The sequence below is a fragment of the Lepidochelys kempii genome, chromosome 2, assembly GCF_965140285.1.
Source record: "Lepidochelys kempii isolate rLepKem1 chromosome 2, rLepKem1.hap1, whole genome shotgun sequence".
Taxonomy (NCBI): Eukaryota; Metazoa; Chordata; order Testudines; family Cheloniidae; genus Lepidochelys; species Lepidochelys kempii.
The window spans coordinates 205,888,535-205,900,910 of NC_136381.1; the positions used below are offsets into that span (position 1 = coordinate 205,888,535).

A 12,376-nucleotide genomic window follows, 5' to 3' on the forward strand; every position below is an offset into this window, starting at 1 on the left:
AGATCCCGAAGCCCCATGGTTAAAGCCTGCTGCGGCTCAGTGCCTGGGGCCAGCATCTGCCACTGCCTGGCCAGAAACCAAGACAGAGTTGGGGGCCAGAACCAGGGGCTGAAGCCCTGCCAGGGCTGCATGGCTGGATTTTTTTTGGGGGGGGGTGGAGGGGAGTGGGAGTCAGTACCTGCCACCCTATGGTTGGAGCCCAGGGCAACACAGCCAGGCTACTGAAGTCCCAGCACTGGAGCCTGCTGCCCAAAACCCCTTCTCCATTTAATGCACACAAGTTAAAGTACAAAGGAGGAACTAATCTACAAAGACACTTTATTGTTTTACAAATCCTTATAAAATATTTGCTGCACAGTATTACAGGGTCCAGTACAGATGAGAATAGGCAAGAAATCATACTCCACATTTGCTTTTAATGCACAATGCCAATAATACTGTAGCAGAATACTATTCCTGAATAGCCTCATATTAGACTTTCTGTAAGAAAAGATGCAATGCCCATGTTGATGCCTACCTAAATTTGACTATTATATTTTATATGCTCAAGCACAGTTAACTATTGTAATTACAATACTGGTGACAGCATTTATTTTTCAATATGTCACACACACAGGCAAACTATTTATTAAGAGATCAGTACAGGCAAGAAAAAGAGCCAGGAGGGTATTACGTTTCAGAAGCCCTATGGTGCTGCTGCATTCTACAGCTGGAAAAGTTGTTCTTCCAAGAGATAATTCAGTAGCTCCAGAACCTCACTCTGTACTTCCTCTATCCCATCAGACTCAGGGCCAGATTCACTGCTGTGGTCCGTGGCTCCAGCAATGCAAAGTAGCTGTCCAATTGCTAGAGTTCACTGATGAATCTGGTCCCAAGCCCTTCGGGGGGCAGGGGGGTAGTATATTAAGCATAAGTAGGAACCTGCAGCCCACTTATCCATCCATGAATGATTCCACACACAGTTACCTTCTTTTTGTTGACCAGTCAGGCACCGTGTGAACAACTTCCCCACCCCCAATTGTTCACAGCAGAGTTGCTGGGATCTTCTTTACCTGATGTCCTTAAAGTCCAGCTAGTTACAAGGGCATGACCAGTTCTGCCTTCCTTAGTATTTAGGTGGTGGTGACAAGGCTACTAGCTAACTTTGCAGAGAAAGACACTATCCAGAGATAGACAGCAAAGGGGAAGAACTACACCCCTAAACTGGATTTAACATACCTGCTAGATTTGCAATTTGGGATGCTGCAGAGTTTATGCAAATAAGGCTTTAATTTCATATGCATATTTGAATAGTCATAATGCCATCAGCTTTCCCCAGCCCCCACCATCAAATCTAGCCATCCTCCTAAAATCTACCCTGCTCTGGCTCCATATTTGAGTTTCCTCCCTTGGAGATCACTACCACCTCTGCTAACCTAGGGAGGGGTCCAGGTTGTCTCCTGCCCACAAGGTCTGTACTGAAATGGAAGCCAGACTCTTGATCCCTTTCTAGCCTACCAGGGAGAGTTTCCTACCTCCCTTCTCTGATCTGCAGGCTGCTGCTCCCCCTCCTGGCTACTGCTTGCAAAATCAGTTCTGTTTAGCTAAGCAGCCACTGCTCCCCTGGAAAGAAGAGGATTAATGAGAAGCTGCCTGCCAGAGTGCAGAACCTCTGGAATGATTTCAGGCACCCCCACACTCCTGGGCTCTTGAAAAACAAGAGATTAAAGCTACTTTGTGGGAACTCAGGACCAGGGTCCTGAAATTGAGTCTCCAAGGGAAACAACACATGAATTAAAAGACTGACTGAAGCACTCTTAACCTGGCCATTTTTATTGTATAACTTTAAGCCAATCAGAGACAAGCCAACCTATGGATGCACCTGCAAGGAAAAGTCTGATTTCCAGTGAGGTAATTAAGGTAACCTGCATGAGCTCGCCACCCTGTCAGCTACCCTGGCAACTGGCAGAAAGGGGAGGAGAGTTTTTGGCACCTGTGGCAAACTGAGGTATCTTGGGAATCAATCTGCAGTTCCAGACTACAGCCCTTCACAGCTCGCATTGAGTGAAAAGAGCTGCATGGAGCATATAAATGAAGGAGGACTTCTGGCAATTGCCTGCAGAGCTGTTCAAAGGAGATTGGTGAGAATGAGCAATACCAGTTGTCGTCTTTCTAGTATTTAGCTATTACATGCTTCTTTAGCTAACTGGAGAGGGGCATGTTGGGGATTATGGGGGGTGAGGGAATGACAATGTCTAGAAAGCCTGTCAGACAAGTGGCAGGTGGGCTCCTGGCTAGCAGCAGCAATAAGCAGTATTTAAAGAGAAAATCTATACTGTACAAAAGGGTCACATGTTAGCGACATGATGGTCCAGCTGTGCCCTTGTACACACACATGCTGGCAAATGCATTCATCCCAGTTTTGCTTTCTGACCGAGGAGAAACACTTTGGAAAAGCTTTGCCTTATTTGCTAATGCATGACAATGCTGTTAGGCAGTCCAGCCCAGGTAGTCATGTTCCAGCTCATTCCCTTCTGACAGGTACACCCACTAGCAAACCTGAGAGAGAGAGTAGCGTACTGCGTGCAGTGGTGTCCGCAGCCCCTTTTTTTTTTTTTTTTTTTCTCTCTCTCTCTCTCTCTCTCTGTATATGTATATGTATATGTATATGTATATGTATATGTATATGTATATGTATATGTATATGTATATATGTTTGACCAATAGATCCCTGTAATTATGGACCCCTCTGTGGTAATATTGAGGAAGAGGCCATTTTGCAGCGGGTTGCGGGGGGGAGGGGTGGCGGTAGGTAGGAAACAGGCAGCAAAGTAACTTACAATGAGATTATAAAGTCATGCCAAAAACCATACAATATATAGAGTATCTTATTGTCAGATAGCTAATTGAAAACTCCTGTAAATATAATTAGAGCTCTTTGGGGGAATACTAAAAATATTTAAAAGATGAGGAAGAAAAATATGAGTAATGCATGGAATACTGTTTGAGATGATATCTTGATGATGATTTGAATGAGAATTACATAATGACCACTACTAAAGAATTCAAATCTCATGGTGCTTGGTTTTAAAAATTCCTGAAGTAAACAACAATCATTTAAAAGCCTGTGCCAGCACTCTCCTCTATTGCCATACGATGACTAGGCTAGTTCAGAGAATGCATAATTAAAGTATTTTCTTTTTTCCAGTTAAAAATATCAAATCAGTGATGCTGCATCATTTGATTGTTAAAATATAATCTCTACTCATTTAACAAAACCTCCTCTGTTTCATACATTATCTTGTTATCTTCACCCTCCTGTGTAGTTCTGCACCAGAGATCTGTTAGAGGGATCTTCTCATCTCACATGTGTTCTTAGTGGAGGATTTGTAGGGGTATCTATAAGATACATAGGATACCATCTATTACAGGATGTCCATTGTTTCTGTATATGCTTACAGTACATCATGCAATGCCCCTGTACAGAAACCGGAACCAGTCTAAGAAAAGTAGTGCCAGCATGAAGATTTCGGGGGTAGGGAGTTGTCTAACATAATACAGAACCCATGGGATCTATACAAATAGTAGCTTGGACAGTTAGGATAGGAACTTGTGTGATTTTATTTATCTATTTTTAAAATGCCTATTTTCAAAGCTGGGTGGGTGAAGTTGTGCTCCCAAAACACAGTGATATGATTTTCAAAGGCTGAGCATCTGTATCTCCCAGCGTATTGGTGCTTCTGAGAATCTGTCATTCTTATCTAGGTGCCAAAATATAGAGTTAGGATGCAACTTTAAGCACTCAGGTTTGAAATCTTGGAACTGTCTTTTATATTCGTATATAGTGATTACAGGTTCAGTATTAAACCACAGTTCATTTCTGACATCACCTGTTCATGAACACATTAAGGCTGAGTCAAGACCATGCTAAGTCTGTTTACCTAATATTTTTAACTTAAGAGCTTCCTACTTAAATAATGTAATGAATACAATTAAACTGGTGGCATGTCAGCACACGTTACTGTTTCGTCTTTTTCTAGAAACATTTTATAACAAAAGACAATGAATCCTATCTTTGGGATTCATTATAACAGTAACACTGAAAGTATATCATGATATCCTAGCAACTCAATCATAATTTAACACTAAATTGTTGCCCAGTGTTACTTAATTTATATTCACATTGACATTTTTAACTATGTTGGAAAAACAGCTTTAATCCTGTCATGCTTGTACAAGATTTTTCAATACTTACCTCTAGATGCCTTGCTGGGATAAATTCTCTGAAATGGCTTGAATTCATCAGGAGGGGGGAATTCTTCCACAGAATGAAAAGTAAACTTAGATTCAAACTCATCTGGAGAATTAAAAAAAAAAAGTTGTCTATTACCTGGAAAATAAACTCTGGCCACCATTAACAAAGCTGGGTTACCACTGGAAAAAAATTGATGAGGCAGTTAACTATTACAGTTGAAGTGCCTGACTGATATCCCAGTGACGTTTACAGTGGTTCATGCTGTGGAAAAACTCCATCTTAAGTGGGATTATCTGGTTAATCACCCCTTTTTTGTTCACAACTGCACCATCCCAATACTAATCATATAACATGCCTCTGGCAATCACAGCAATTTTTTATGATGTTAGAACCAGGGCCGTCCTGAAGGGGGAGCCTGGGGCAGAAGTGACGAATCAGTCACTTCTGGGACTGACCACGCTGGGCAATCGCGCCGGCCCGCGGGCCCCCAAAGCGCAGGGCCCGTGGGCCCCCAAAGCGCAGGGCCCGGAGTGGTCACCCCGATTTGCCATACCCTAGGGACAGCTCTGGTTAGGACAGTATTTGATGTATTCTGACCTGGCTTTAGAGTAATGAAGCAGCTAGAAACAAAGATAAGACCAAACAGCCAACTCACCAAAAAAAGTGTCCTTGGGAACCTCTGTCCTATAGAATTTAATGGGGATGAAACCACTAGGCTTCTGTAGATATTACTCTAAACCCAATATAATTTAATAGACAGTTATTACTTTTGTATAGCATTTTGCACTGTCCTGTAGAATTTTATAGCAGGTGTCTACTTTTCTATTCTATCAGATAGTCCAAAAACCTAATGAGAAGTTATAACTTTGTTGTTGTATAAGGCTCTTCTACAGAGGAACACTACAGAGCATCTCTCTATCTCTAGTTATACTGCTTTTTCACAGTGGACTTCATGCACCCTGGACTTTCACAGTTACTGTAAGATTTGCGTGAGAGGTTTTTGGTAGGATGTATATTTATCAGGCTTTTGTGTAGAAATCTTTCAAGTATAGCAAAGAAGTTTAATTTAGAAAATATTACCAAGGATGTGCATGTTTCCATTTCTGTGCTGTGGAAAGGGCTCACGTGCAGCTGGCCAGGATGAAACTTGGGTATATGGACACTTGCTTGTAAGCTCAGTTGATGGTGATCTTGCTGGAGGCAGCGGAGGTGGAATTAACTTTCCAGTGTGGCTTACTTAAAAAGAAGCAGACAGCACAAAGATACAGTAATGGATGAATGAGTTCTTAAGACATTCCTTTGAAAAATGAACTGATTGGACTTTAGACCTGACACAATGTTTAGTTCAAAGCCAAATGGCACCATGGTAGGAGGATACTTTTATAGCTGTCATGTTAGAATCACTACAGCAGTAATGCTTGGATCTATTCTATACTTATCACTATCTCTGAATACCTGACCCATTATATTTAAAAGGTGTTTCCCTTAGCGCAATTAATTGACTATATATTTTTTTTAAAGCTATCTACACATCCATATGTAAGGTTCAGCCTATACCCTTTAGCTGGTTTTTATTATGGGGAGCTGCATATTTCTCAATCTCACAAACCCAATTTCATATTTTTTCCAACTGGCACTTCTGGTCTACAAGCAGCTGGATTTCCAGATGCAGTCTGCCCCTCTCCACCTATATCCTCTCAGTCTGCCCGTATATCTGTCCCCAATCCCTGTTGCAATGATGCATTTGGTCTGGATGGAACATGGAGGATGTTTCTATCAACCTCTTCCCTGCTTCTCTCCAAGGAATTGGTTCTAAGATTTCTCCTGGGCTGGATTTTCTTTGTGAACCTGAACTATGATTCCTCTTCCTCATCAGAATACAGCAAGTTGATTAGCTTTGCCTTTGTCCACTCTTCAGTGTTGCGCTAGGTAGAGAAAGGCAGCTCAACTATCTGCCTTCTCTTGAGTTGTTCATAACTCATTTTCCTGTCTTTCTCATCACTGTTCCTTTCCCATAAAGACTGTGCTTTGCCCTTCTACACTTCTTTCACTGCTGTTGGCACTTATGGAAATTCACACAGTCATAGATCACACACACTGCCCCCGTGTGTCACAGTTTCAGGGTAACTGCTCCTGTACTCCCCCTCCAGGGTCCACAAAGGGCACCCCCTTTAGGGTTCCAGTTCTCTGCTGTCACCTCTCCAGAGCAGAAACCTGCCTTTCACTCTGCTGACCAGGGATTTTATGGCTGCACAGCTCCCTGCTTTACACGGGCATATCTTCAGCAAGCCAGACTGCTAAAAAAGGCCAGTACCTGTGCTTTGCTTTCTCTCAGGGGGCCATGATCAGAGTATTTTCCACAGTTATAAGCAACCACATTTATGGTTGAGGTAAAAGCATGACGGAGAAAACAACAAAACAATAAAAACTTACATGCATGCTAAAAAGCCTACCAAGAGATCATCCCCAACTCCAAACTAAGGCTCTGGTAGGTTTAGTCTTTCGAAACCTACAACTAGGTTTTCCCCATGGTTAGAAGTTCATCTATCTTATATCCAGAACCCAGGCTGGCCAGATCAGGTTTTTCTTGTTTTGTTTTTTTAAATACAGCTCAGGCCCTTTGATCCTGGCCTTCCGTAACAGGTAGTTAGCAGACAATGACCCTCTCCATAAGGGCTTAGCTTCAAAAAGTTGGGTTTTTGCATAACTGGAGTTAGGTAATTTGAATTAATCTCTCCCAAGGGATTCCCCAGGAAATCCACTTAATACTTATTGTCCCAAAGTTGGTTCCAACCTGCTGCACCGCTCAGCTCTCAGGAAGAGAAAGCCAAGCACTGACTAGTTTTCTCAGCAGTGTGGGAGACAGACCCACAGCCGGAGCAACTGCTCTCACTGAGTTCCCAGTGATCTATGCTCCCAGGTTCAGAGATCCTCTCTACACGTGGGGCCTAGATCCTGCTGCTCTAGATATCTTGTCTTCTGCCACCATAGCTCTCAGACTAGGGTTGTATTTTTCTGTAGCCTTGTGTAGTTTGAAAACTCATTTTCAAAACTTACCTGCACCTCTGCCTTGTCTCTTCTTCTGCACTGCTGCAGCTGGCTGAGGGAAGGGTGGGGCAGGAGGGAGAGGCATGGACTGAATACCAGGTTTTTGGAACAAGAAGTGTGGAGATTTGGGGGGCAGTGCAGGTGGAATGTCATGGCTGTTCACAGCACTGTTAAAGGTAGGGGAGGGTGGCAGCGGCAAGGATCCCCTTGATGAAGGAGTAGGAGGCAGTGGTGGTGGAGGCGGGGGAGGAGTTGGAGGTGGATAATCCCTCAAATCAGGCTGTGGGGCAGAAGTGCAATAAAAGTCAGTTCTAACTGGCAATCCACAAGGCGGTGCCAGGGGCAGGGGAGGAGGCGGCAGGTATGAAGCTGTTGCTTGAACCTTGGCGGGCTTGTCACTCGGAGGAGGGGGTGGTGGTGGAGGAACCACCAAATTCGGGGGTGACACTTTTGCAGGTTTTTCCAGAGGAGAGGGAAGAGGTGGAGGAGGTGGGAAAACAAGGGAAGGTTTGCTGGAAACTGGCGGAGGTGGGGGAGGGGCAGGCATGCTGGGCCGAGCTGGTCCTGCTCGTGGCCCACTGAGTAGCTCCGATGGGTGTGCTGCTCTTGGACAATCAAGTGGACTTGAAACATTACTGCTTGCTTTGGCATTGCCATTCAATGGGGCTGGAGACTTTGGAGGAGGCACTCGTACTCCAGGCAGCTGCCCAGCCTTGCCAGCTGGAAAACAAAACCTCAAGGTAGATCATGAAAGACCAACACATAAGCCTGGTATCAAATAGTCAGATAAAAACAGCGCAAAAAAGGAGCTGGTCCTATTTGCCCAATAAAACTTTTACTGAAATACTGCAAGGGATTTGACACTCTTCCCCATCACACAAATGTCGTAAATAGTATTTCTGCAATGGACAATCTCTAACTTGAGGGGGTCGAGAAGGCAGCATGTTCCAGGAGATTGGACTGGGACTCAGGAGACCTCTGCCACTGGCCTGCTGGGTGACAGTGGGCAAGTCACTTCATTTCTTTGCCTCAGTTTCCCCATGTAACAGGAAGTGTACCCATTCTCTGCAGAGGAGTGAGCTTCTGTGTAAGCAATCTGTTTGAAGACTTACCTTTCTGTAGCCCATAGAGTTAGACTAAAGGCATTTTATTTAGCAATAATGCAAGAAACCTATAGGCCTATACCCTGTAAGACATTAACTTAAGTAGCTAGCATAAGGCTTTGAGGCCTCTGAGACTTAGCATAAGTGAGTTGCCTAACAGCAACCCTAAGCTATTGGGGAACCAGGAGTGGATTACTTAGGGGATTTTTGCTACAAGATCGTATAAAATACCAGGTAGCTACAGGAAATCAAACTGATACCAGCTTTGGATATTTTAGGACTGGAACATCTGGGAATACATAACCATGAACTTGCCTTGGCAACAAATTGATGTAAATGATAAATTGGGATGATTAATATACTAACCCACAGAATAAAGACACCAACATTATAAGAGTGAGAAAGCTAGTTATGGATAAAGGAGGCCAGGCATTAATATGATTATTCATGACAGCCAACAGACTCTATAATAGGCCAAACCACCATGTATGCCTCAAGATCTTGACTACTGAACTTGATTGGTATGCCAGAGGTAGGGTAGGACCGTTGTGGATCACCACTAGGTTTCCATGAGAGGTATGACAGTATGTGCAAAGGACATCAGCCTGATTTTACACTATAGCTACTATCTCATTTGGTTTGGAACTTTTTTTTTTTTTTTTTACTAATTGTGCTAATAAAAGTATTTAAAGCTCTGCTCTGCCCTCAGTGTGTGTGTTGCCTTTGGGCGCATCGGGGTTCCCACCAGACACTAAAGTAAATCTGAATTCTGTTCCACCTGATTCTGGGACTATAACCTTTCAAACCTCAAAAGCTTAGCCAGTGTCTAGCTGGAAACTCTTAACAGGGAATATTATCAATAACCACACAATACATCAGGTAACACTTTCCCATGCCGTGGAAAGCCCCAGGGACAAAGACATCCAGCCTGTTAGTGCTAGGTGGAGAGAAGGCTTTTGGTTCCCCTTTGTCTCTGTGGCTAGCGTACTACCATGGTGTTATCTGACCAGACTAAAAGGAATGAAAAGCAGGGCCCTTCTCATGGTGCCTGGCCCTAGGCCATTTAGATAGAATTTCAGCCACTTAGGAGCAAGGCTGTTCCTCCAAACCAGTCACATCTGTCAGTGCTGTGGCCCACTGCAGATTGGACTGCACTAGTCCCCCTTTCAGTCTGGCTAGTAAGGAGTGGAGTCCATGATTGCTGCAGACAGTGGTTGAGAGGCTTGGAATGAAAAATATATATACACACACACACACCCCAGCCAGACTGGGTTGCAGGGCTTTGCTACAAGAGACACTTGTTCATTTTCCTCTTAACATTCTCCAGTTTATCAGCCATTTTAGTACTCCCTTATGTGAGAGCCTGACAAACCTGAGGGGAAAAACTACTCTAGGGAAAATTCTGGAGATCATAAGTGACAGCTCACGACACAGGCTTTCCACTCTGCACAAGGTAGAATGAGATGGAGACAGACAAGTGCCTTTAAAACTGCATGCTGTATTGGGTACTAACCCACATGCTGTTCTTAAGGTTGCTCATGCCTGCTCCTGTGTGGTAGAAGCACTGGGGACTGACTTGGTTCAAAGTAGCACTTTTAGAATATTCCACATAGTCTGCCTTTTACAATGGCCAATAAAAAAAATGCAGGTGTTATTCCAATTCTGCTCTCTCAGCCTCTGAAGGCGGGTGATGCACATCATGGTTTCTTAACTCTGACAGTGAGGTCCCAGATTCATCAGTTTGCAAATCTGGCTGCAGAGCTAATGTTAAAAACCAAATTCTCAAAAACACCAACTCTGATACAATACCTTCCTTGCTTGCTGATCCAGCTGTGTCCCAAACTTCAATCATTCTGGGAAAATCCTTCTCCATCAGTGGATGGAGAAGACACAATAGGCCACAGAACTAATGTGGTTCCAATGCGGTGAATGTGCACACTTCACTTCGTGCAGATGTGCTCTGTGGGGATCCCTCCATCCCATGGATTTTCAGGGTGGGCCATAACAAAATGGCTGGCTCCATAACTTTGTGGCTATTTCAGCCACATACACCAGGGATATGTGGACACAGGAGGCACACAGGATGCTGAGTGTCTGAGCCTACATTAGTTCCGAAAGAGCAACTCCACCATTTTGGCACCCACAGCTGCCTTCAGTGATTAGGAAGCAGTTCTGTGACAAGCCCATTTACTATTTCAAAAGTTCTATATCAAGCAAGCATTTATTTTCCATTGATAAAGGCAATATATATGTCTGCTGACTACCTGTTACAGAAGGCCAGGATCAAAGGGCCTGAATCCATAGCTCCCCTAAACTTACACACACAGCTCCTAAGCGAGAAAGATCAGTTTCAGTTCTAATTAACTGTCCCAAGACATTTTCACTTAATTGAGTGATTAGTTAATTGACACATTTTCGAAGAATTCAACTAATATTTTCCCCAGAGCTTCACATTACTAACACAATGCATCCAGAATGTGTTGCTTATCTTGGTCCAGCATATTGCAAAACTATCAGAGGAAATGGAATAAAATTCATGTTTTCATGCTCAGGTTTTAATTTTAATTTTTAACTCCTGTCTCTAGGTCCAGCTAGGAAATCTCATAAAACACTTGTTCATTTTCATTCCTGGTTCAGAAATGTTTGTCTCCTGACTGCCACAGGAAATTGAGACAATTTTGTGGTTTGTATTGGGGGAGGGGGAGAAATCAATTTAGTTGTGTCTTAACCAATCACGCAGTGACAATTTCAATTCCATATCACAGAGAGAGAATGGAGTAAATGGAGACATGAAGCCCATTATCTGTGAAAATGACCTTTCTATAACCTATGGTGATAGCCTGTCACAACTGGGTAACCAGATACTGAAAGCCAACTCCTCTTATACCTGGAGAAACAGGTCTATATAAAAGCCACTAGAAAAGTGACTGGGGAAGTTCTGCAGGTTCTAGTTTCAATTTCTAAGTTCTTGTTTTAAAAGTATCAGGTGAATAATTCAATGTACACTAAGATACAATGTATGTTATCTACCCTTGCAGTTATGCCAAGATTGGGATGACTAAAAGTGAACACAGGTGTTGAAACCAAGCAACCTTCTAGACTCATTTCTCAGCTCACTTTTAATACTGATCTCTTAGGCACCATCGAGACTAGGGCCATTTTTCAAAATTTCCCATCTTTACCAACAGCAGTTCAGCTGCATTAGTGTTAACAAGCTTGGGGTCTACTGTGCCTTAAAAGCAACTGCTCTGAGGAGGTACATACAGCAGTGGCAGTAACAGGCTCTCTGTCTACACTACTAGTATCCCTGGAGCTTCATGGATCTCAAAAACAGTGGGAAATTTTTGGAAAATTCCTCCTGTGAAGACAGGGCCTTAGCGTTCATTAACTCCCACAAATTACCAATATAACAAAATTATAATTAATACTTGATATAGATTACAAAACATTAACAAGAGCACAACTAAAGCATAGCTCTCACTCCTTTAGTGTTACCACCTTCAGCCCTCACACCACTTCCCCCACACACACTTTTTTTTTTTTTTACAAACACACACACACACACACAGTTACTGTGTCACGTCTTACTTGGGGCTTCCTTACAAACATACATTCACAGACGTTACACACCCAAGTGGTTCTGTTTAAATCAATGGGACTACTCACGTGATCAAGGGGGATGGAGATTTAGTTCCTTGGGCCCCAGTCCAGCACAACACTTAAACATGTGCCTAAGTAAGTATGCAAGTAGCCCCATTCAAGTCAATGTGAAAGCCCACATGCTTAAAATTAGGTAGTTGCTTACGGCTGAAATGTTCATAAGAAAATGACTTAGATGCCCAAGTCCCATTGACTAAGGGCACTTAGTGAGATCATCAAAAGTGCCTATTGACATCAATGGGAGCTAGGTGTAGAAATCCCACTAGGCACCTAAATACCTTTGAAAGTCTGGCTAAGTAATTTGTTGGATCAAGGTCTAACTTTGTAAGCT

The 12,376-nt window shown here is 43.1% G+C and overlaps 2 protein-coding genes across 7 annotated transcripts in view; one reads left to right on the forward strand and one right to left on the reverse strand.

The window, feature by feature from the left end:
- The window catches only part of SCRN1 (secernin 1), a 144,137-nt gene that overhangs the window by 66,118 nt on the left and 65,643 nt on the right, over positions 1-12,376 (forward strand). The window lies entirely within an intron of this gene.
- Positions 299-12,376, reverse strand: part of WIPF3 (WAS/WASL interacting protein family member 3) — a 60,157-nt gene continuing 48,079 nt past the window's right edge. For 5 of the 6 annotated variants that reach the window (XM_073333587.2, XM_073333588.2, XM_073333591.2 and 2 more), the window contains exons 5-8: positions 7,292-8,002; positions 5,315-5,470; positions 4,235-4,336; positions 3,397-3,740 (exon numbers count right to left, since the gene is read on the reverse strand). In XM_073333587.2, the coding sequence (XP_073189688.2) occupies positions 3,679-3,740; positions 4,235-4,336; positions 5,315-5,470; positions 7,292-8,002 (1,031 nt within the window). In that variant the 3' untranslated portion in view covers positions 3,397-3,678. The other variant, XM_073333592.2, reaches the window with a different exon arrangement.